The sequence below is a fragment of the Onychomys torridus genome, chromosome 5 (genome assembly GCF_903995425.1).
Source record: "Onychomys torridus chromosome 5, mOncTor1.1, whole genome shotgun sequence".
Lineage (NCBI taxonomy): Eukaryota > Metazoa > Chordata > Mammalia > Rodentia > Cricetidae > Onychomys > Onychomys torridus.
This window is the reverse complement of record NC_050447.1, coordinates 76,525,513-76,551,883: the sequence shown is the minus strand read 5'-3', so window position 1 is coordinate 76,551,883 and position 26,371 is coordinate 76,525,513. Positions and strand designations below refer to the sequence as shown.

At 39.8% G+C, this 26,371-nt stretch overlaps 1 protein-coding gene across 3 annotated transcripts in view; it reads left to right on the top strand.

The window, feature by feature from the left end:
• Nebl (nebulette) overlaps nucleotides 1-26,371 on the top strand; it is a 364,943-nt gene that overhangs the window by 251,875 nt on the left and 86,697 nt on the right. The window contains exons 6-10 of one of the 3 annotated variants that reach the window (XM_036186871.1): nucleotides 1,014-1,101; nucleotides 1,194-1,265; nucleotides 8,847-8,951; nucleotides 10,995-11,105; nucleotides 18,348-18,458. The exons of the other annotated variants lie outside the window; for them this stretch is intronic. Of the exons in view, the coding sequence (XP_036042764.1) occupies nucleotides 1,014-1,101; nucleotides 1,194-1,265; nucleotides 8,847-8,951; nucleotides 10,995-11,105; nucleotides 18,348-18,458 (487 nt within the window). The remainder of the gene's footprint in view (nucleotides 1-1,013; nucleotides 1,102-1,193; nucleotides 1,266-8,846; nucleotides 8,952-10,994; nucleotides 11,106-18,347; nucleotides 18,459-26,371) is intronic. 3 annotated transcript variants of the gene reach the window in all.

Genomic DNA, 26,371 nt, shown 5'->3' with positions numbered 1-26,371 from the left:
GCTGGATTAACACACTGGGAGTGATAGATTCTTAGAATTGATTAACTTGACAATAAGGGGTTTGCTGTGAGAAGTACTTCCTTAACTATAGAACTAATGAGGTATGCCCATGACAAATATGATTGCTTAGTGTTTTAAATTTCCAAGTGTGGAATACAGTGAGATTATAAAAAAATGACTAGTGAATTTGTGAAAATTCACACAATGGTAAAAATGCAAAGAGGATGATTAGTTTGGAAGCAATGATGTTTCTAGACATCTTAAATAAAATACCAACATATATTAACTTCAACTTTTCATGTTTAATGATGTTTACAATTAATGTGATACAGTATTCCCTAATTTGAGATTAACAGTCATAATTAACTCAGAATAGATTCTTTGAAGTAGTTCAAAGGGCTTTTTATAATAAATTATTAGCCTCTAATCAGCTAATACGAAGTGAGTAGTTTTGGGGGATGTGAGAAGTATGTTAAAATCTCATAAAACATTTAATTTAAGTTAATGAAATGACTTTGTATGGTACAGATTCTCTCTATGGCAACAGAGCCATGTCTGACATTCCAGAGAAAGCTTTATTTAGACCAAGTTGAGAAATTTTTGAGATAACAGGCTTTAGGCCACGCTTGCTATCTTGAGTGTTATAGCTGAATAGATTTCCAGACTCTTCCAGTCCTCTTTAAACCATTTTTTTAATGTTTTTTTTTTTATGAATTGAGTTTATGAAATATAAAAACATTTTCTGTCTTGGGCTTCTTAAGCCATCCAAAGTGTTGACTTTAAGTTTGTCAAATTGAGCCCAGAAGATGCAAGTCTTCACTGGTGAGGCCAGACCTGGCAGACCCCGACAATCCTCGGTGTTCCCTGACACACCATTGAGATAAGGAGTGTGACATGAGCCAGGGATAAAGTCTGGCAAGCCTGTTGCTTCCAGGGCCCCAGTGACTTCGGAGCACAAGGCTGTGGTGGTCCATTGAAAAGACACAAGTTTTAAAGCATTAATATTTTGATAGGGTAAAAATGAAGGTGCCTGTATTGGAGGATGTAAAAGACGAAACTGAGGAGGAAAATGTGGAGGAGGAAGAGAAGCAGGAGGACAAGGTGAGTGAGGAAGAACTCGATTAAGAACAGAATTTGGTCCTGTAACAGACAAGGAAAAAATGGCCCTTCGCTCTCTCTTTTTATTTCCATAGGTATTTCTTAAACCTGTTATTGAAGACCTAAGCATGGAACTGGCCAGAAAGTGCACTGAACTCATTAGTGATGTAAGTGGCTTTAAAGAGTTTTATCTTTTTTGTTCACCTGGGATGGCTGTGGTGCAGAGGCATGGGGCTGCAGAGAAAGGTCATCTGTTAGAGCATGGTTGTTTTCTAGATCACAGAACGAAATCCAGACCTGTTCGGTGATTTCCCCAAGGTCATATGGGCAGAAAACTTCTGCTGGGGCAGTTGTCCTCATTCCTAATCCAGGTCCTGTCTCATCCAAATGTGCAATTGCCCTGAATTGTATGGTGCTGAAGGGCCAAGACCATTTTGTTTGAGAACTCCCAAGACTTTAAAAGTAGCAGAATTTGTCTTGGAAGGACCTCTGTCTAAGCGAATGATTTTCAGTATGGAAGACCTTCTCCTAAATGATGAATGGTGCTTAATTTTCTGAGGGTCCTTTGAAGTTTCTGTTAATTGCAGTATTTTTCCAAATCATGAAAATGCATGTACCTTTAATTGCACCTGACATTTCTTTGCAATATAGTCTCTCTCTCTCTCTCTCTCTCTCTCTCTCTCTCTCTCTCTCTCTCTCTGTGTGTGTGTGTGTGTGTGTGTGTGTGTGTGTATTAATGCAACTGTACATTAAAAACCCTGGTTCACATGATAATATCATTGAGAAGGAACATTTTTGTTGTTATTTTTGTTTTTAGGAACTGAAGTGAGTTTATATTGTATTTCAAGGATATCCTAGAGTTATTTAATGTAAGCATGTAACACATACATGATAAGTCTATAAATAGAATTTTAGATGCATAAGGAAGAATATTTCTCACCAGGGATGAGAACCCATCACATCGTCATAAATAATATAAGAGAACTGCCGGTATAAAAAACATGGAGTTGTATGAGATGAGGTGTGATTGTGCCTGCATTCTAGAGTGAGTGCAAAACTGGCTGCTCTTGTTGTTTTTAAGCTGCAAAGTTTGTTTCCCCAGGCAGTAGGTGGTTTATTGGCCAGTTCTCCAAGGCTAATTTGCCTGCGTCAACTCAACAATAACCTTGGAAATGTTATTGATGTTGGTGGGTTTAGCTCTTCAAGTGTCATGTTTATAATTCTAAGATGAAATGTAGATTGAAAGTGCTGCATCTATCCTTCACAATACTGTGATGACTGGGTAAATGCTAGCTAGCCACTGGATAAACTCTAAGCCACTCCATCTGTAACTTTTATACCTATTTGAAAAAAAGGTGGCAGTCAATGGAAATTCACGCACTTCTTCCCATATTCCTGACATGATGTGATGTAAATTTTAAGTTAACATTTATTTGTGTTATTGATTCGTAAAGACTATAAGTTATTTAACATTTGTGAAAATTCTTTGTAAACTGCAATAATAAGAAAGTGACAATGACAGCAATGACCGTGACACCAGTGGCAGTTAGGATTTGTTGAGTATTATGTGCTAGGTGTTGTACCCTGTGAGGTTGGATCTCCTATTTCCTCCCATTTTTAAAGCTGGGAGACAGAGGCACACAGAGGTAAAAACAGGGAGCTGAACACAAAGTCCTTTCTCTTTGCTCTGTTATTTCTCATAGTAATATCTATGGAAAGCTTATTACTATCTCCCAGACTAACATTAGTAACAGCAATGCCATCATTGAAAACCCAGCTCAGGAGGCAGTGCCTCTTCCACCTTTGGTATGTTTTTATGAAGTGTAATTATTGCTGGGCTGTAGCTTTAATTAGGTAGGTGATTTATTGGAGTGTTTTGGGGGAGGATCGCTTACTGGTGACATAAGAACCTTTCTGTAGGGAGGTGCAATGCATTTTTACTACTTTGTGAATGCAAACGCCATGCCGTTTCTCTCCCCTTTAGGTGAAATAAAACACATGGGAGAAATTTCTGTTTATTATAGATTTATGGTTCATGGCAAAATGTCTGTACCGCCTAATTATTTAGAACATGATTATTGTCACTTAATTTATGCCTGGATATGTGCTCACATTTTATTTCATCACAGAATCCTGTACTTCCTAAGATACTCATTTAGTTTCTAGAATTTTTACATGGATTAATAAAGATTCTGAAAAATTATACTAACTTCTAAAATAAAAATTAAAGGAAGGGTTTACCCAATCATTTTAAAACCAAATGTTAGGGTTGAGGATACTGTTGAGCACCAGTGTGTCTGTCTAGTACCTGAAAGGCCCTCAACTACAAAATGAATAAATAAATAAACAAGCAAACAAACAAATGCTGAGCAACAGTAAATGTTTATGTTCCTAGAAGTTCTAGTTAAATATCACTAAGTAAAAGTTAATTGTTTTTATTTAGTGACATCAGTATTTTTGTGGGGGAAGAAATGACCTTATATTTGAAATTCCTTTTTCTTCAAATCAATATAATTTCTAAATTTGAAAATTTCATTTCATCTATAGTTGCATAGCTAATAGCCAACTGGTTGTCTAAAATGTATCGACCACAGAGTTAAAATTATATGTGTGTGTGTGTGTGTGTGTGTGTGTGTGTGTGTGTGTGTGTGTGTGTGTGTGTGTGTGTGTGTGTGTGTGTGTGTGATGTTTTATCACACTGAATTAGGCTTGAACATGTATTGTATGGTAATTATGTAGGACTAGATTGGTGTCCAACATTTAACCTAGGGCACTCTCCAGCCATCATGCCAAACTAAGATAAGATTTCAAAATATTTGGTGGGATTTTACAACCCATCCCGTCCTGGAGGGGCATCTGTGTTTCCTTGCTGCTTTCTGTTTTTTGAGGGCAATTTTGTTTTGTGTTGTTACTGAGTGAGTTTGCATGATGTTTGCCGACACAGGAGAGCCATGCACCCTAAAGTATGAAAGAACTCTTATATGCTGGAGATCAAGTCATTCACTCAGCTGGCAAGTTTTCCCTGGGATTGAAACAAGATCAGTGTGACCCTCAAGCCTTGGCCATCCAGATAACTTTCCTCCTTGCTGTATGCATGCCAGGCATTCCACTCACACTTTTACATTGCACACCATAGCAAGCCTCTGTGTAGGATGCATGTGTTGTAACTCACAAGTGTGCAAACTGGAAGTTAAGTGACTGTCACCTTCTAGGCTGCTCTAACAAGGGTGTGGAGCGTTATGGGTTTCTTTGCACGGGAACTTTTTTATATGCCCTCCATTGGTCCAATTACTCTTCTTTGGGTCATTTCTAGCCTCATACATCTCCAGAGCAGTATCACAATCAGAACTGTGTCCTGAAGTCCAGCTGTGGGTTGCCTGAGACTGTGAGTGAGATGGCATTTGGTTTTGTTCTGGTGCTCCTCATAATGCTGTTTAGAGTTTCACAGACTTGTGGACAGCAGACATTTTCAGGCCTGATTTCTGGCCTGTGGCTGATAGCTTGGGCCTCTTGTCTTTTATAGGAGTTTAAAGGATTGTAACCTTGTGAGGGATGATCGAATAACCACTTCCCACACTCCTCCCTCACCCTTTGACAGTGTCTGAGGCTCATCTCTTGAGCTCACTCTGAGGTGAGGGGGGATGGGGTAGGGAAGGGTCATTGGAAGCCACGGAGACAGTGCTATATCCAGGCACCTCCCAGACAGTATGTAGAAATGTTAAGTAAGACTGGCTTGGGGTCAGTCCTGGGAGGCTGCACTGTGTGGATTCTCTACAGAGAGAAATGTCAGTTTCTCCGGTCAAGGGGCTTCTTTTGGGAATCAGTATAAAGAATTTTTCTTTCCTGCCCCCATTGCCCACTTTTTTTCCCAGTTTTTTTCTTCTCTTTTCCTATCTTTCTCATTTGGCTTCTGCTTTGCATTTGAACTGCCCACATCATGGAGTTTCCTCAGCACAACTCACACCCATGCCCTGAAGGACACCTAGCCTCCTCTTAGTTTTCCTTTTAAGTGTAGAACACTTCTTGTTTCCCTAACTAAACTCTCTGGTAGTAGATCTTGCTTGTCAAACACCTCATCAATTCCTCATATCAATTAGATATGTCCATTAGACTGAGCATCTGGAATTGTGGTTCTAGCCACCTTCTGACAGGTAGGCATAAAAAATACTGGGCAAAAAGGAATCTTTGGTAGGTTTCATATAAGTGAGCCAGAACAAGCCTGTGTAGAACAAATTAGGCTCCATCTGTGTGCATTCTGATTTAATTAATATTTTATTTCAAAGCTTGCAGGGTGTTCACCTGCATGGGAGTGGGGACAATTTTTTTCAGGCAAATGAATTTGTTTGCTGTGGACAAATCCTTCCAATGATGAAAACATTAAATTCCATGGCTACTCTTCCAGAAAAAGCCCAGAGCATATTAGAAAACCTGGGAGAGTGACCTTGGTCATGACCTGCTAGTTCACAAGCTGTGATCAAATGGTAGTTCTTTCTCTCAAGGCTTACATTCAACGGATGTAATTTCATTTGTGCAAAGACTTTCTAGGTAAGCATGCACATAAGAAGAAATATCCACAAACATTTCCACATCTGTCATACACTCTGAGCCGTTAGCTAATCTTGTACTCATTGAAAGAGCCGTGGTCAGGAATAGGAAGCAACTGTGCTCTAATTCCCTCTAATTTTAGTGGCAACATTGTGGGGTTAGTGGGAAAAGCCAAGGGTTAAAGTAAATGTTTGGGACATCATATTGACCACAAAACCATCAACTTTGCCCTACTTTTGTCTTTAATTTGAAAATATGTTGGATTGCATGTTTTTTTCAGAGACAGAGGGTTGTGAGTGACAGCAAGAGCTTAGTGCAGGGGAGGTTGTTTTCTCTCCATATATAAAGTCTGACGAAGCAGAGTCCATATCCATACAGCCACCATTTTCAATCTCCTCCCTTCCCTGTCTTCTGCCTTGTCTTTGTCAGTGTCCTGGCTTATCACCTCATGACACCATTGCTGTTGCCCCTTGTGACTGGGGAAGAAGAGATAGAAGCATGCCATGTCAGAGGACTGTGCAGAGCTTCTCCTGTCAGCCCAGAATGTTAGAGGCTTTGCTGGGAAGGTTGCACTGAGTCTCTTGTGGTGGGCCCATTGCCTCTTTGTTCCTACCTCCTCCCTGGCTGATCGGGGGCCAGAGAAAGTGGTACAACTGTGCCTGCTGTAGACCTTTGGGATTGAGGCTGAGTCCCATTCAGGTCTGTGTGCTAGGAGTGAAGGGATGGTTGGGAATCTCACCAAATAGATAGAGCCAGTCTTAGATTATAACATGTAGACAAGGTTATAAATAGCCATCTATTTGGTGATCTATGAAACTTTGAATGGTTGACTGATGTTGTTCTCATCCATTTATCATTTCCTATCCCACCAGCATAGGAATACTACATACATATAATAGAGTTAATTGTGTAAAAACTTATGAACATTTGCTTATTATTATGCATGCTGTGGAATTCATAGGAATTGCATACAAACTGATTGGAAATCATACACACAAACTCATTAGAAACTCAGACCCAATCATGGTATATGTGTGTATTTGTATGTGTCTCTGTGTGTATGTGTACATGTGCGATTTTTAACACATTTTATAAGATGAATGAATAGCAATAGGCAAATTACCTTAAGTTTTAAAATACAACTTAAATTTAAAGATGCAAATGCATCAAACTTTTTAATAAAGATCAAAGAAGGCCATGGAGTCCCACAATCAAGGCTGAAACACTTGCCTGCAGAGCAAAGGAAGTAAATACTTCACCCTTATCCCCAGCTCCTGTCCTCAGCATTTAGCCTGTCAGGCACTATCAGAAGAAGGCCTCTAGCCATAAGCACATACCACTGTGGTGAAGAATGTGATCCTGATGGGAAAGATGGTGGCAGAAGATAAAAATAATGAGCCAAACTTAAGCCTAATGATAGGCTATTTTTTTCTCACACTTAATTATATAACAGGGATACTTTTTTCCCCTATGATCAAAATAGCCTGGTATTTATCATCCTGCCATTAACGATTTAATTACTAGTGACTGAGGAGAGAGATTTGCAGGAACCTTAAATTATGGCTAATCTTTGAGAAGAAAAAATGTAATTTAGTGCTCAGATAAGATAAATATGTTCTCCTGTTGATTTCATGAATAAAGCAAGTGTTTAATATGGTAGGCATTAATATCTGTGAGACACAGCAGTGAAATAATAGAATTTTGAAATTACTTACTATATCTGTATCTGTTTACACCTCAGGTCAGGTTAGGCCCCTCAAATCAGATTTGCATATGGGAAAATCTCCATGGAATGTTAGTCCATTACATCAATATTAATCATGCCTTCTTAAGAGCTGGACAGTGGGTACAAGTAAACATCACATTTGAATTATAATTAGGAAGACCATATAATTTATCATGTGAATTGAGACATTTTTCCAGCTTAAGTATTTATAGTCTTGTGTAGATAAACATGACTTTATTACAGAAAGATATAAATTTCAGCAGCTTACTTCTATTCTCTGAAATCTACTCTATCCAATTTTCAGATTGTCCAGCAGTTAACATGACACATGACAGGAAGATCCTGTTGACCCTTCTCCATATTTCCTGATACATTTTGAGCTCATGTATCATGTGTAATCTGCCCACCACGGGAGACTAATTCTGGCTTTTCCCCAAGTAGCAGCAAGTGATTTCATTTTACCAGAGAACTTGAGAAAACTGAATGTGCTCAGCTAAGTCTCCAGAACGCTTTCTCTGGTGGATCTGCTCACTCATAACATAGTGGTATTCTGGGATGATCTGTACCACCTGGAAAGCATTCTGGGCAGGAGTAGATGGGAGGAAGGCAATGGGTGCTGATAAACTGGAGAAACTGGATTTGAGCGACTTCATTAGTATTATGCCTGTTCTGGCCACAGTTCTGCATTCTCTGCTCCAGCCTGTAAAGGTAATGTCCATTTGTTTACTTTCTGAGCCCACGCCTTGATACTTCCATCTTTTCTGAGGATTTCTTGTTTCCTACCTTGAGGTAGGCAGCTGTCTCAAGCCACAGACTGTGTGGCTAATATGCCCAGGTTTGATCTGTGTGTGCTCCAGTGAGTGCACATGTGAGAGAGAGAGAGAGAGAGAGAGAGAGAGAGAGAGAGAGAGAGAGAGAGAGAGAGAGAGAGAATGCGAAACATGTGGACGATATGTATTTGTGTGAGTGAGTGTGAGCAGATGTGTGTCACTGCACGTGTGTAGAAGTCAGAGGACAACCTTGACTATAGGTCATTCATCTTGTTTTTAGAAAGGGTCTCCTCTCACTCAACCCACCCCCCCTGGCCCATGAGCTCCTGGGGATTCTCTCCTCTCAGCCTTCCATCTCCTTGTAGGAGTGCTGGAATTACAGATGCTTGAGCTACTTATCTGGCTTTTATAGATTCTGGATACTTGAGTTCTGGTCCCCATGCTTACAGAACAAGGCCCTTCACCCACTGAGCCATTTCCCTAAGCCCTCAGCATTGAGCCTTAATGATGATGGATGTTTGCATATTGAAAGCACAGTTTCCCCTCACAGTGTGTCATAGCCTGTGCAGCCCTGGACCAGATATCTTAATTTGGCTATTTTGAGGAGGATCTTGTACTTCAATCTTTACTTCATCAAATGGACTTTCTGTTAAGAAAAAAAAATCACTCCAGTTTTTTTCCCTTATGTTTATGATTTTCATTTTCAGATCCATTATAAAGAAGAGTATAAAAAGTCTAAGGACAAGTGCACATCTGTGACTGACACCCCCATGCTAAACCATGTAAAAAACATCGGTGCTTTTATTTCTGAGGTAAGGTTCGAAAAGTTGTCAAAGGGACCATGGTTTTCTTTATTGAGTTTACATGGATAAAAATGTACAGTAATTGGAGAGCAATTTTGAAAGAAACACTGAATATTGCTCATTTCTAAATTATTTAACTCTATAAACTAAGTTAATATGCGTAAATTGATTTTACTCTATTTCACTGGTGTATGCTGTCATACTGTATATGTGTATTTTGACTGTAGTTATCCTTTAGGTAGAATTACTCTTGAAAATAGATATTTTTTATCCAGGTAGGAGAAAATTCTGGCAGCATAGTTAATTTTAGAAGTTTCAAGTTATTTATTTCCTAATGGACATATTTTTTGGGGTAGATAATTGAATACCAAATTGGAAATAAGTAAGTTTTGTTGGCTTAATTCATTAAGCATGCCATTTTTGAGAAATAATTTTGAATGAACTCTTTTTGAGTGGGCTGAGACTCAGCTGGAGAGAGGCAGTGATTAGGAGGCAGAGTGAAGGAAACGTTCTGTTTCCAGGTGAAAAGCCACAGAGCCTCTCCTGAGAACATTCAGTTCCACAGTGCACAGTGGGTCCTGAAGCACCATGTCATAATCTCTATGTTGAGGATTCGCATCGGTCTGTGAATGAACTTGAAAAAGCAAAGGAATAGAGCAGCGTTGTAAGTGACTGACCTCTAGTGTTTTCTAAGTTGTGTTGGAAAGAGATAAATGTGATACGCTCAGGATTATCTAGTAATGTGGAACAATTTTGAGAAAACCAGTCCATTTTCTGTTATTATCACCAGCATCTAAGGCTGTGGAGACAAAAGGCCTATGAAGGGTATGCTCCATCAATCAACACCCAAATCAGCTCTGAGTGGGGAGGGTTATCAAGATCTCATCCACAGAGCATGAAGAAATGTGATTTTTTTTCTTGTGTTAGCTACATTATTCATCCTGTATAGAGAAATTCTTGGTTTTCTCAATTTGTGATTGATTAATTTTCCTGAAGGAGTTAACTGCAGAGCAAAAATTACAAGTGGTGATCTATTGTAATCCCTAAAACCTAATTTTCCCAAGAGGAAATGGTGACTGAGTGTGTTTGTCTTTTCAAGTAATGATAGAGCTTGTTCATACTCAGTGCAGGCTGAAGACACACACACACACACACACACACACACACACACACACACACACACACACACACAAGTAAATGAACCTCCACCTTCCACTGTGGCCAAAGGAAACCAAGAAGGTTTTAATAAAGAAACATCTCTTCTATTATTATTTAATTATACAAGTTTAGAGGATTTAATCTGGCAATTTTATACATTTATTCAGCGCATATTCTGATGAGACTCAAGTAGTTAACAAGTTTTTTTTTTAATCTCCTAAAAACAATCTTTCATTATCAGACAGATAAAAACTGTACATCCTTCTGGGCTAAGTGTGATGTTTCAGTACACACATGATAGGTCCTGAACAAATCAGGGAAACTAATGTTTCTTTCTCCTTTTCCTTCTTTTGTGTCTGCAGCCTGTGGCTCCCCTCTTCAGTTTTTCATAAAATAAATACTAATCTGTTGTGAACTCCGGCCACCCCATAGTTCTGTAGAGCATGGGAACATATTTATTGTACCCAGTTGTCTGAGTTCCTGTTACCTGACATCACAACCCTCGCAGTGTTTACTCATCATGATTGTTGGCCTAATTTAGGCCCCAGACAGTAAATCTAATGACTTGTATTTTGTGCCTAGAAGGTCTCATTGTCCTCAGACCATTTGTTCACTGGCCAAACACATGAAACTCAACACACATACTTCAGAAATGCACAGATCAAAACAGAAACTGCCCCATGTCCTTCCATATCACATTTAAAGTTCCCCCATAATACACTGGATTTATTTCTATCTATGCCTGTCAGATTTATTGTCATACATTTAAACAGCCTGCAGGATTTTAAACTAATGTTTCTAAAACAAGCTTTCTTTTATACTCACAATAGAAAAAAAACAATAACAACATCAAACCAAATGCTTATATTTCTTTTCTTTTTTTTTCTCTCTTAGGCAAAATACAAAGGAACCATTAAATCTGATCTTTCCAACTGTCTGTATAGGCACATGCCGGCCACCATTGACAGTGTCTTTGCAAGAGAAGTGTCCCAGCTACAGAGTGAGGTGTGACTCAAATTTGTAACCTTATGGAAGTTATTTGGTATTTTTATGAGCACTGTTTTCCTTGGTGATCACATACTAACTGGAAGTTGGAAGCAACTGGTCTATACTGCCAGTTATCACAAGTGAAATGTCCGAAAATAGAGGGGACCTTCAGGTATCAGGTCTGTTGGCCCCCTCTTTATTTATCCATGTCCCACTCATTGCTCTTTAAAGAGCTGATTCTAATATCATCCAGACAGTTTCACAGGTAGAATTTTGACAGCTACTTCAAATAAGTCTCCAATTTAATGTGTGGTCCCTAAGCCAAGAACATTTCAGTAGGGTTTACAAAGTCAGGGAAACAGGTGATGCTTGGATTTGGGGCATGCACAGGTCTATGCTCCCTCAGCTCCACCAGTATCCTGTTCTGTGGTGTGGGCTTTCCGTTCAGGAGATCTACAGCCACTACCTAGAGACTACACCAGGTGAAAGTAGCCATTTCTGTGATTCTAAGTTAAAGAAAAATGGAGAGGCTGTCCTCATGAAAACTCATTTTGAGTCCAGGAGTGTGAGGGCAGAGGTTCCCTTAAAGGACATTGGCAGTTAAGGCATTCTGAACGTCCTCCATCTCCTGAATTTCTTGCTACAGAATTTCAAACTAGAATATTTTGATACTTTCTGGCTCATTGTTTTCTTCATATCACCATCTGATGACGATGATGGTGGCGGTGGTTTGTAGTCTATTTTCTGTTGTTTGTTCCTCTACACTTTGTGCAAGACTCTCCTGTGACTCATTTCCTGCTCTGTATTTGGAGCAGTCCCCAGCACATACGGACTATCAATTCAGTTGAATATGTTGGTTTCCTTCCTAAGGGTAAGCCCTCTTCTCATAGTTTATACCCTTCATGTATAGTGTAAGTCTATATAACACATATGTGCTACCTGGGTCAGGTGATGCTCTATGTACTTCTCACTTATCTACATTTGATCCTCCCAACAACCCCACAAAGTATACCCATTGTAGGGCTTTAGAAACAAGCATAGAAAGGGTAAGTAGCTTTTGCAAGACCACACATGCAGTAAAAACCAGAGCCAGAACACAAACATAGCTAGCTAAGCTGCCTCCAAGGTCTGAGTCCTCAACACATGCTGCACATCATCTCTCCTGCAATGTCTACCCTTTGCTTTCTTATCAGTCAATATATTTCAGTTTTAGAATGCATTTTAAAATTTTGTTTTGAGACAGCCTCAAATGTAGCCCAGGCTGGCCCTTCACTCACTATGTAGCTTGAATAGAACTTGAACCCATAATCCTCCCACACCAGTCTCCCAAGTGCTAGTATTATGAAGCCATGTGCTACATGCCTTGTTTCAGCAAATTCACTTTCTTCTTTAAATTCTTTTTATTTGTAAGTAGAAGTTGCCCTGGATTTCAAATAATTCTCAAATGGATTACTCTGGAAAAATACTAAGCATAGAACATCTTTAAGTAATTCATTATTATAAATCTAAGTGTCCACTGTGTCCTCAGCTTGGCAGTGAGTCTATCTCAACTATGCAAGATGAGTCTAAAAATATATGATGGTGAGATTCTGTGTAGCTGACTGTGATGAGTATGTCCTTTACTTGCCCTGCCAACATCTGGCCACTTAGCTATTTGTTGATGACATGGGCTACTTAACAAAGCATATAATTACAACACAACATTTATGTGGGACAAGTAACAATTATGCAAGAAAGAAAAGGAATGCATTCTTATGTTTGTGCTTGGTGAAGTGACAGTTTGGGTTATATGCTGGATAGTTTTATGTCAACTACATACAAGCTAAAGTTATCTGAGAGGAGAAAAATCTCAGTTGAGAAAATGCTTCCATAAATGGGGCTGTAAGCAAGCCCATAGGGCATTTTCTTGACTGGTGATTGATAGAGGAGGTCCCAGCTCTTTATGGGTAGGACTATTCCTGGGCTGGTGATCCTAAGTTCTATAAGAAAGTAATCTGAGCAAGCCATGGGGAGCAAACCAGTAAGCAGCACCCCTCTATGACCTCTGTATTAGCTCCTGCCTCCAGATTCCTGTCCTGTTTGAGTTCCTGTCCTGATTTCCTTTGATGATGAACAGTGTTGTGGAAGTATATGACAGATAAACCCCTTCCTCTCCAAGTTGTTTTGGTTATGGTGTTTCATGTCAGCAACAGAAACCCAAACGAAGACAGGAAACTTGAATTCTAATTTTTTTAAGTATGAGTTCTCTCACCTTCTTAGTAAGCTTATAGCACATCAAACCTTGCAACAAAGCACGTAACATGAAAAATAATTCATAGAGGATATTCTAGAATTTGCCATGTTTTTGTTAGGATAAGTTACAATGTATATCTTACCATATTCTCCTATAATATATATTATAGGGAGACCTGTATACACCATAAGTTATGAATTTATGTGATGAATTTCGACTTGCTCTAGGAGAAAACTTCTGATTCTCCATAAGGTGTCTGTTTCAAAGGCTGACACAACTGTAATAATGTTTCTTTAGATATACAAGCATCCATCTTATTTAGATACTAATTCTGAATATATCTGCAAGTAAAAGGCAAGAAAGCAGACTACTATCTTCGAGTGTTTGTATGTAGTTGTGGTATCCTCAGACTTGAATAGCATGTATCTCACTGATTACTTTTGTGGCCTGCTGTCTCTAACTCTTCAGCAAACTCTTAGCTGAAATCAAGTTGCATATACTCTTGAACACTTAACCCCAAGATTTTCAGTTTGCCAGACTGTACTATGAAGAAAGCAAAATGCCTGCAGTATATTTGAGTCTGCTGTAAGGAATCTGAGAGAAGGAGCACATTCAGAATGCCTTGTATGTTGGCTCTCTTTAAGGGAGGAGTTTCTCCTACACTTTTGAAGTCAAAATGAGTTTACATGATGACAGCTCTTCTGCATCTTTGCAACTTAGGACCACTAGAATAGCTATTTCCACCTGCTAACTAGCTTGAAATGGAAACTGAGTTAGGGTCACCCTTTCTTATAGAAAGTGCTTGGTAGGAAGACATTCGAGAAAGAGAGTCCCAATGCTTATAAGAGACCATTTTATGAGTTATATAAAAATAAAAATCCCGGGGCTGGAGAGATGGCCTAGAGGTTAGGAGCACTGACTGCTCTTCCAGAGGTCCCGAGTTCAATTCCCAGCACCCACATGGTGGCTCACAACCATCTGTAGTGAGATCTGGCACCCTCTTCTGTATACATAATAAATAAATAAATAAATATTAAAAATAAAAAAATAAAGATCCCAAAGAAACCCAAGAATGGAATCGAGTATGATGTCATGTGATGGGATTCTTGCCTGCATGCTGTTTCCAGGCAAGGGCTGAATACCCACTCCTGCATCACGGAAGTGATAAAGGTAACTCTGGCACTGGAACTGAGCAGACTCCTGAGAGTCTATGTTTGTGTCAGCAGTGACCATAGGCTTCTGTGTCTGCAGTTCACAGTTGCTGTTGTGTGGAACTACAGTACATTCACCTAAATGGTGCTTTAAAAGTAGACTGTAAGTCAAACATAGACATATGTCGTGTGTGTGTGGGGGTGGGGGGGGTGGGGTGGGTGTATGCATGTATATCTGTGAGTGATAGAAAAATCTACTGGAATTAAAGCTAAGCATTTACCTGTAATCCCAGCATTCAGGAAAGAAATAGAAGAATCAACATTCAAGGCTATCCTGGCAATATAGTGAACTCTAGGTCTGCCTGGGATACTTAGAACCCCGATTAAAAAAAAATCTACCAAGGGATAAAATGCATGAGATAAATGTGAACATTTCACCATACACATATGTTGTGTTGACTATGTGAAATGATTGTGCACTCTGGTTTGGCGGTGCAGCTCCCTGGTGCTCTGAGTGTTCTCAAAGTGTGAGGAAATAGTTTGAAGTCTGGGAAGCATTACACAATGACAGATCCTTTAAAAATTAAATTTATCAGAAAATGTATAAGCTTGGCATCATTGACATCATTTCCATTAGCTATTTAAAGGAAGAAAATTGCTATGATAAATTAAAGTTCAGCTGCCTCCAACTTGATGCAAGCTGAGTTTTAAAGTAGTGCTTAGGAGCAGCTATAAATGAAATGACTAGTTAACAGCTGAAAGTCGGAAATCATGTAGCCTCTTTAGGAAAGAGTGCTTTTCCAAATTGTTCTGGATGATTCACTATTTCTATGATAACTCATAAAATGATCGGCTGCATCAGTTATGTTTATGAAGTCACAAGTGTGGCATTCCATCTAAAATGCAGAATATAGAAGTTTTTCCATGGTTTTAGTGACTTGGCCACTCGTTAAACTCCCCCTTTCTTCAGAGGAAATACAAAGCATAAGTAACTGTGATAATGGACTGTCAACCTATGTGGAGTTTTCTCGTTTAAGTCATTGCTAAAATGTAAAGATGTTCATCATAATTATGCATCTTCCTGAGTAAACTGAGGGACAGCAGGATGAAATTATACCTGGAATAGATGAAGTGCTGCATTTGAGTCTTGGTGATCAACCAAATGTGCAGGATTGGATACAGGAGCCTGCCTGGATAGGACTGAATCAGACTTTAGTATGTTAATTGTCAGATATTCCCACACAGCCAGCAAAAGGGAAATGACCTAGAGATGTGTTAATATCATCTGGCAGCTGGGAAAGGATGACCAGGATTTAATTACATAATTCTCATGAGATTAAGTTAGATCATTCTAGGTATCTTAGGAAAGAGGTAGGGTAATTGCAAATCGAATCTTGGGAGCATCTTGGGAAGGGCACAAGTTGAGCCCTTTTAGTCTATGTGGACATCACGGAGCCTTGGAGGCTAGTGAAGGCAGTGTTCTCACATTGGAAGCTCTGTATTGTCAGCTAGTTTCTCTCACTGCATCTACATAGATCCGGCATTGGGGTTTGATTAACAGAACACCTTTCGCCGGGCAGTGGTGGTGCACACACCTTTAATCCTAGCACTTGGGAGGCAGATCTCTGTGATTCGAGGTCAGCCTGCTCGAGAGAGAGAGAGAGAGAGAGAGAGAGAGAGAGAGAGAGAGAGAGAGAGAGAGAGAGAGAGAGAGAGAGAGAGATCCAGGACAGGCACCAAAACTACACAGAGAAACCCTGTCTCAAAAAAAAAAAAAAAAAAAAAAAAAAAAGAACACCTTTCAACAGAGCTTACTATATTTAGAGCATGTGATGTCCTAGGTTGAATGATCTTTTAGTAGTAGACGTTTTCAAGCAAATCTAAGTGTGGAGTCCGAGAGGCCACTGCAGTGTTGAGAGCTGTGCTAGATAGCTTTTAAAAATGGTAAGATTTAATGGGTGTTTACAAAAAATAGACTTATTCTAACCACTTTAACCCTTTTGACTTCTGTAGAAATAAAGTTAAGTGAGTAACCAGTTCTGTTTATGAACTCCAATGAGGAGTGCAACTTTGTGAGAATGCCAAATAAACTCATTTATTCATTCCATTTACTAAGAGTTTATTGCATTTCAACCCTGTGTTATTCACTCCGATAAGCACAGGATATTAAAAGATGTGTAAGATATCAAAATAGCTCCCAAGGAGTTCATATTGGTGACAAATTCTTCCTTAAGTTTAACTATATTCTTTTCACTGAAAGGACATTCTGTTTTGTTCTTGCTGAATACTGTCCTAATATTTATTTTTATTTGCTTTTATTTTCTTGTATCAAGCAATTTTAAGTTCACTTAACATACTTGTCATCATTAGACTCTTAGTGTATATTGAAATTGCCTTTTGCTTTTCTTTCTTCTACTTATTATTTTCATTCATTCCTAGATTCATTTATTCATTTGTTAATTCATTAGCCATTGGTTATGAAATGGTTATACATTGGTAATTCTCTGATGCTGACTTTTTTCCAGATGCTGTTGTGGGGTGTGAGCATTCAGGGAGTTGAACAGTTGTGTGCTTCAGTAAGGGAAGTCAGGCAATAGGGGATTATTCAAAAACTAAATAGCAGATAAGAATTGTGAAAGAAAGAAATAAGATGACGGTAAAAGCCGAGAGTAAGGAAGACTTCCTGTATGACTTTCTTTTTCTTTTTCTTATTCATGTATTCTTTATATAAAGAAAATTTACATATCACCATAAGTTAATGAAATTGTTACTGCTTTAAGTCTAAAAATAATGTAATTATAATCTAATTTTTTGAAGTGTCCACATTTAGTATTGCCAGTTATCAAATGACTTTTCAAAGCCTCTTCCAATTAGGACTGTAAGGACAATGACTTCCCAGGTATTAATGCTCTCTTTAGCCTCATTAATTCATTCCATCTGTTAAGGAGTAGCGGGGTAAGAGGTAAGAACAAATGAGCTGTTAGACAATCCAAAGTTATGATCTCCTGAGTTATAACTATTTGTCTAACACAATCAGACCATTTCCTTTCTTTTATTCCCAGCTATGGTTCCAGGTTTCACTCTGTCTCCTTCTGAGGCGTCTTTTCACATCCCCTCTCCAGCTTAGTAAAGAACAAACCTGGAATGGTAGTGATGGATGGCATTGGGATGACATATTCCTTATGGAGGACTAGGCTTGACCTATCTGAGAACTTTGCCTGTATGTTAAATATTCTTCTAATTGGGAAATTTAATGATGATTATCAGATCATATGCCATATCATATAAGTCAACCATTTGTGTCTATACAAAATCAGAAGTTTTCATTTAAAAGCAATTTATGGCATAAAGTAGTTCACGGCAATGGAGAGGTGGTTCAGCAGGTAATAGTGCATATGGATTTTGCAGAGGACTGGAGTTCACTTCCCAGTACATTCTACAACCACCTGTACCTCCAGCTCCAGGAGTATCTGATGCCTCCTGCCTCCTTGGGCATCAGTACCCATACACATACACCTTCACACAGACGTGCAGACATACACAAAATTAAAATGATTAATTAATAAATAAAATAATCAGTTCACTTTGACACATTCTTTTTGCCCTCCACTTGGTCAATTGCTCCCTCTTGATTTAACCTTGCACATTAGTAACCCTGCAGGCTCTCAGTTGTTGAGGATGTCCCCAAACTGGTGCCAAGATTTGAGGCAGATGAATAAAATTGAGGTTTTAATCTCTTATTCAAGGATATTTGAGATAAACTGCAACTTTGGAGTTCCAAGGCATTATCTTGTTACAGACTCTCAGGCAAATGTACCTGTCAGCCAGAGTGTTGAACACACCTCTAACGGGTCTAATCCTTCTGTGCCTTTGAAGGTTGCCTACAAACAGAAGCATGATGCCGAGAAAGGGCTTTCAGATTATGCCCACATGAAGGAACCTCCAGAGGTGAGACATGCCATGGAGGTCAACAGACACCAGAGTAATGTAAGCAAGCTCATTCTTCATAATTTTCTGAAAAAATAATGGGTTATTTTCTTGAGATTAAAATATCATGGCACTCTAGTCACAAGGACTTTAACATTTTTTTATTTGAATTATTCTTTATTCTGATGACTATCATTAAACCCTTTGTTGAACACCTTTAAATCATGAGGCATTTCAGGCAATGTAAATTGTGCTTTGAATAAGATGCATGTGGATTCTGTGACCAATTTGGTTATTAGCCTTTACTGAACTTCCTTGACAATGTGTGGAAGTTCATGGTCTCTACTCCAGAATGACGGGGGCACTGGCAGAAAACCCAGCTGCCATCAGTGACTGCAGAGGAAACACAAACTCTCGTTTTAGGGTTCCCTACAGCACGTTCTTTTGGAATGCTTGTGGGGTTCAAATTATTGAATTTAAGGTCCAGCAGATACGCACTATGAAAGCAGGTTCCTAGTGGCTTAGGATCAGGAGCCAAGAGGGAAGGAGCTAGTTAAAGACAGCGCATTCCTTCTTTGGTTTGAAGTCCTTCAAGGCTTCCATGCATTTGATCAATTACCACTATCACTGTGGCCTAGAAATACAATTTTTTCTGAAATCATAGCAGAATTGTGAGTTTTCTGGGCTCCAAAAATGTGCAAAATGTTGGTTAGGTTCTTGATGGGTTAGTATCAGTACTGATATGTCCAGTCCTAGGTAGGACCAGAAGTCTCCCACCCCTTCCTAGAAACACTCCTGGTGCTTTTTCCTCAGCCCACACAGAATCTGCCCTACCATGTGGCCCTCTTTGTGATGTCTATATAAAACCTGAAACTTTGATTTGAAAATGAACAGTTTATTCTGATGACTGCCCTCAGGGCCTAGTCTTACAGAGTATCTACGTTTTAGTTGTTCTCATCACTGTGACCAAATAATTGACAGAAGTAACCTTTGAGAGGGAAGAGATATTTGGTTCATGGTTTTAGAGAAATTGCAGTCCCACGTTGGATGGGAACTCATGGTTCTGCAGTAGCTGCATCCACGGTGGCAAGGAACGTCAGATGTAAGTGTCTCCATGATGGCAGACTAGAAAGTAGTGAGGTCTAGGCTGGATCTAGGGACAGACAGAACATTCAAATTCCCACCTCAACCCAGGCCCCATTTCCTAAAAGTTCCATAGCTCTCAAAGGCATGCCCCAGACTTGTCACTGAACATCCAAACAGGGTCTGTGGGAGACACTTTAGGCTCAAACACTGTGGCAGTTTATTTGCACTGTGTACACCATTACTTGATATGAAATTGCAGCAGGTAAGTGTTTAAGTGAAAATCAGAGTGAGGCTTGACATTATGGCCCAAACATGAAAACCACTCACCATTGCCAAAGTGTTCTCATGGACACCTCAGTGCTGGTGGGAGCTGAAGAGGCTAAGTGTCAGCAATTGTCAGCAGGGCTATATTTTAAGGGAAAGATTTGCAAGTGGTGTTTGCTTATAGAGGGTCTATAATATTCATAACTACCACTTACCCAGCTCAGCCACATACCAGGTACTGTGCCAAGACTGGTCATTTTTAGTTCTTAAAAGAATGCTGTGTTGAGGCGCATTTTGTATACAAATAAAATCAGACCAAAAGGAATCAAATTCGTAATTCTACCTTTTCTGTTGCATCACTGAAGAGCCACTGATGCTTAGCAGGATTTTCAATGAGAATTAAAAGGGTGAGAGCAATATAAGTTATTATCTAAATTCATGTGCTCTGCAGGAAAAAATAATTCAGATCTTAGAGTTTCCACTGTTTGACACTGAAGAAACCTTGAATTCAAATGCAAACCTGGAGGCCTGGTGGACAGGGGTGAGGGCTAGTGTTCCATGGATCCCCAGAAGCCTGTCTAACTCTGTTGCTCACTGAAATTCGAATACTGAAGTTCCTTATCCTAAGACCCAGGCTTATTATTTTAACTCTGTCTTTTCCTTTAAAAGGTCTGTGATTGAGGGATTGAGGGCTAGAGCAAAACGCCTTTCTTCTCCATTCAATACTGTGTACTTATGGGAAAATGATGTGTTTACTTACATTCCTCTGCCGACTCAGCTCAACCTTTACATGCAAAGTTTGTACATATAATAGGATTTAGAAACTGTTTAAGACTATTTACTCAGATTTAAAGTGAAAATGATATTTGTATTCTACCTTGAGGTAGTTGATATTCTTCCCTAGCCAAGCCTTGTAGAATAATACATTTGCTGTCTTTACAATATGAAATTTAACACAGGCCTTGGAAGCCACAAGGGGAGCTTGCTTCAGGACCATAAAACATCTCCCAGAAAACTTCAACCCAAAGAACGGGGACACAGAGTTTCCTAGTAGAATTTAGTAGAATTAGTCTTTTGCAATGGGGAATGTCACTTTACTCTTGGGCACGAGTGACTTAATATCAAATAAAAGCTGGGGACTAGGGAGATGGCATTGTGGGTAAAGGCTTGTTGCTAAGCTTGATGACCTGAGTTAGATCCCTGGGACCTACATAGTGGAAAGGGGAGAACTGTCTCTGATCTCCACATGTATGGTATGGCATAGGCGCGTGTGTGCGTGTGTGTGTGTGTGTGTATGACACACACACACACACACAGAGAGAGAGAGAGAGAGAGAGAGAGAGAGAGAGAGAGAGAGAGAGAGAGAGAGGAGAGAAATAACAATAAACATAAATATTGGATTATTCTACAAACAGTGAAAGTCGACTTGTTAGCTTCTTATGTATCCACACCAATCAAGCCAGTGCTCTAAGATCCAAGATCCATTAAGCAAGAGGGTAGGCAGTTGTGCTCTGGAGCCTTGGTAGCGGCTGCTTTCCTGCCCTACCTCTTGTTAGGATGCTCTTCAGTGGGCCGAAGTGATTTCCTTTTTCCCCTTTTCCCTTTTTCTGTTTAAATACCTATGCATAAACAAAAGATTCTGATGGTTCAACTAGATTTTCACCTTCAAATAACTAGGAGCTCTAAGGCGAACAGTATTTGGGCTGGTGATGGGTAGTGGTAATCTCTTGCATAACTCAGAATTTTAGTTGAGTGATCACAGAAGACAGAAAGCAACCCTTCTCGTGATGGTCTTCACTAGAGCACACATTAGAAAAGGAATTTGGCATTAGATCATGACGGAAATGTTTGCTTTGCCAAATCACATGGATGACCTTGGACACATTCCTTGTCCGAGGAGCACAGCTGTCGCATCCCTTAAGTGGGGGCAGCAGTGGTACTTACTTCAAAGGAGTAACTCAAGTCTTCAATGAGATGATATCTGTGAAGAGCTCCACAGAGGGTCTCCTTGCTTCATGAAATAGTAGGCCTATCTGGCCTTCCTCCTGCTTTGCGAGGTGATTGCAGAGTTTAGGGTGATATGACAGTTAACTTGAACCAATAAAAAGAAGTTCAATCCTTTAAAGGGCCATATCACCAGGAAATAAATATGAAAAGTGAATTAGGTCAGAAAGGCAAATTCAAAAATGTCCCCATACCTCTCTCTTGTTGATACTGTCATCAAAAAATTATTCAAACCAGCTGATGTAAATCCTTTCATATTTTAAGGGATGTGCCCCTGGCACACATTCCTAATATAATTAGAGAAACTGGAGGTATTTTTCTCCTATGATTTCCCCCCAAAAGATGGGCTTGTAATGAAAACCTCAGTTCCATTATTAGGTCTCATCAATCTTTCACAGACGGGAACCGGCTAGTCGTTCTGCACTAAGTCAAGCGGATCTCAAGTAGCTGTTTCAGTTTTCCAGGTTACATGGCTGATGGTAGGACTGGAATGGTCAGCTTTCCTAAGTTGGTGTTGCTAATCAGTTCAATGTGCATTAAAATGTGCTCAGTGGGAGAAACAAGAAACTTTGATTTTTTTTTCCCCAAGCATGATGTACCTACTGTCTTAAGATGAACAAAAACTTATCAGCAGTTAAGGCTCTGTCTCATCAGAAAAAGAAAAAGCTTGCAGATAATTGAGTAAAATGATACTAGGAAAAACGATTATGGCTTTCTGAGGTTCTCCAAGCAATTTGCAATAGCGATGACTCAGGATTTAGCATTAAAAATAGATATATAATGTCTGGTTCACCTCTCAGAAAGAATCATTAGAATTACCTCTTCTCTCCCCGGAAGGTTGTGGTAGAAATGAGATTAAATTATGAATAAGAAAATGTTTATCAACTATCCAATGGCTTATAAACAATGATGACAATAGTGATAGATTGTTCTAGCTATACATGTGCTTTATTCCATCTTTTAGAAAAATCAAAGTTACTTTCTCTCTGCTGTATAGCACCAAACCATACCTTTACTTATATTTAAAGTATTTATATTCTCTCATAGAAAACAATGTTTAAGTGAGTAAAGAGGGGCTTTCTGGAGGCTGTGTTTTAGCTAGTGGTACTTGCTAGTACGTATGAGGTGCTATATCCAGTCTGCAGTGCTCAAAAAAAGATTCCTGGGCTATGTGCCAGTTTGATGGTATCTAGGAAGGTGCTCTGATAGCAGCATTTCTAATGGTTATAGAAGGTTTCCTTCAGAGCAATTAAACAGTGACCTCCCTAAACTCTCTGCACTACTCATTTCTCCCCCACCCACCTAAGAAATCTTTCTTGACTGGTTTTGCCTTCACTAGTTATTTGGCTCTTCACTGGAGCAGCAGAGTGACTGGTTTCAGTCTAGGTGCATTTGTTGCCTTCTGGTCTGTCTGCTTGCACAGTGCCTGTCTTCTAAAGGCATCACCTGTGTGAGCCTCTCTCTCCTCCCCAAGTGCATTACCTTCTCTTCAAGGACCATCCACGGAGGCTTTGGTTCTGTTCAGTTTATGAATTACCCAAGCAAGGAGTCTCACATGACCATTATATAATCCTGAAGAGCTGGCTGTAAATCCCTTGCACCTGTGTCTGCCTGGACTTGGAGAGCAAACATCCGTTTTCCTTCTACTTTCAAAATCCCATGAGCATTCCCTTTATCAGCCCATTCTAACCCATAACTGAAAAGAGGAGCTGCTGGAGAATGTGGTTCCAGTCCTAGAAGGAAGTGTTGCTAGAGCCCCGTTGAGTCTAGACAATCCTCAACAGGGACAGGGTGGGGATTTAAAGAGTTGATGTGACACACTGAACACACTGCGTGGATGAAGGAACCCACAAAAGACATGGCCCTTATGTAGCAGCTACAGAAATACTGAAAGGAGAGAATACATGGAGACTAGTAGACAGCAGCAGTACGTAAAGGGATGAGGCCAGGGCAGAGCTGAATATGGTGAGACAGGGGCAAGATCCAGAGCCAGACTATTGGTGGCATCCACCTCTTTACTGGAGGTGATAAAGGATGGATGTGACTCTATAGAAACCATGAATGGATGTCTCTAGAGTTAGCGACAGAACTCCATCTCAATGTACCTTAAGTAAAAATGAAGAGTTTTTTGGTTTATATACAGTCTTGCATTGGTATCCACAGGGATGGGCTCAGGATTTTTCTACATACACACACAAAAAAAAAAATCCAAGGATGCTCAGGTATTTTACATAAAATAGAGTGATATTTGCATATGAGCTTTGTATATCTGCACTCATATCTTTAGCCACCTCTAGATTATTCACAATACTTAATATAGTGTTTAAATGCTAGGTTAATGGTGGTTGTATTACTCAGGGGATATTGACACAATTTTCCTTTGCAAATATTCTTAATCTACAACGAATCCAAGGTGCAGAATGCATAGTGATAATTGAAGTTGGAGGCCTAGCTATAAATAGAAAGCTTAAGCTTCCTTCGGGTAAGTTGGACCCAGACCCACTCACATTCTCACAAGAAGCCCTCTCCCACCCCATAGCTTGGTTCTGTTCAGCTCTATGCAGTGTCAGCTCCAACTGACAGTGTCTGTGAGGACTCAAAGAGTCAGCTGCTGTCTCCAACTTAAGCCATGTGTATAGCGGCTGACCTCAGAGGAAAGAAGGCTGGCACTTTGTCCCTCTTGTTCAGGTCCTGTGGGTGACTCTAGTCCTGGTTAGGCTCTAGTCATGACTTCAAAATGGGTATGCAACTCGATCGGATAGTCTGGGTATAGGAGGGTCCTACTACATTAGTGGATACTACCTAACCACATTGAAAGAAAAGGAAGCACTTTCCAGACAACACATGCTGGGAGCCTGGGGCCATGAAGCAGTCGTATAGCACTTACCTCCCAATGATGAGGACTGGATTTTGGACACCTAGAACCCATATACAAAGCCAGCAGAATGGCACACACCTGCATTCCTAGTAATGAATGGCAAGATGGGAGGTGGAAACAGATGGATCCCAGGTGCTCAGCGGCTAGTTAGTCTATGTGGTGAAGTTTCATGCCAATGACAGACACTGTCTAGAATAAAAGGTAAAAGATGCCTGAAGACTAACATCCGAGGTTGTTCTTTGACCTACACACACACACACACACACACACACACACACACACACACACACACACAGAAAGACAAGTAATCCATCCAGCAGGAGGTCATGCTGCCACCCCCTGCCCCACAAACACTGTCAGCCATCATAACAGAGGGTGTGATTGACAGCTTGCTACCTGAGTGTCCTGGATGGCAGCCCCCCTTTCCTGTGGCATTTCCCTATCAGTGGTGCCATGGAAGATGGTGAACTGGCTCCTGTGTTTTTCTCCTGCGAGGCTCTGTGGTGTCCTCCTGTTTGATGTGCGGCTCATGTCAATCTTAATATTTGTTTTGAGTTGCATATGTTGGCCTCTAATTTGCAATTTACATGGATGATGGGGCCCTATTCAAAATCCTGCTCCTGTGCCTTTGTACCGTTCGCCTCTCTTCAAGCAGTCATTAGGCAGAACAGCATATAATTAGGTAACCCATGTAAAGCGGAGGTTTCTGAAAGGTTGTGGTTCTGTTCAAAAAGTGTGGGTTTCCATCTTTCCCCCCATTCTTCTCTAGACAAAAAGCCATATCCCCCCTGGTGGATTTCATGTGAATGTGGTAACCTAGAAGCAGTTAGTCATGGAGATGGGTAATAATTTTGGTTTGTTTTCACCTGAGAACTGGTGTTTGTTTACACAGCTTGTGTTTAAGTCGGTATGGACTGGAACTGAGGTGGTGTCGTTTGCAGATGAGTACATTGCTTTTTGTAGCCAATGAAATCGCCTTGCTTAAAGAGTCCTGAACATTTAAAATCCACCCCACAAAATAACTCTGTGTTCGATGAATTCTTATATTTCATTTACTACTTGCTTGCATAAAACCTACCTAAAATTACTGGTTAAGGTGAAGCTCATGAGAATCTTACATGCCAAAGAAAACAGATGTTCTTGATGAAATTATACTAATTGTGTTTAAGCTATGTTCACCTGTCAGACAGGTTGATGATTGTAAATGCAATTTTAAAAAATAGTCTTGGTGTTAAGGCAAATGCAAGCTCATGAGAGTTAAAGCAGGCACCTCGCATCTCACTGAAATGAAGTCACACAGTGCATTGGAAACCCATTGAAGTATTAATGTCCAATTGTTTTGACTCCTGGTTATTACCATTGGGAAAAATGGGAACTATGGGGGAACATTTTAAAACTCTGAAATGTGAAAGGAGAGTGGCAAGTAGGTCAGTAATACCAATACTGAGTCATGGAGAGCAGTTAGGAATTAATTGGAATCAGATACTTAGGCCCCACTTGCCAACACTCTGCTCCAGAGGATTGTAAGTGGATCCCAGAGATGTCAATTTTTAATGAATAGTCCATATGGTACCATTGCAGGAAGTTTGCTGGCAACATTAGGAATATGTTGTACCATTTGTATAGGTGGCCCAGTGGCTCCTATGTCTGTATTATACTCCTTTATGTTCTGAAAAAAACAAAGATAGATTTTAAAAATGACCATATACTTTGCACTATAACTTTAGCAGAATACATTCTA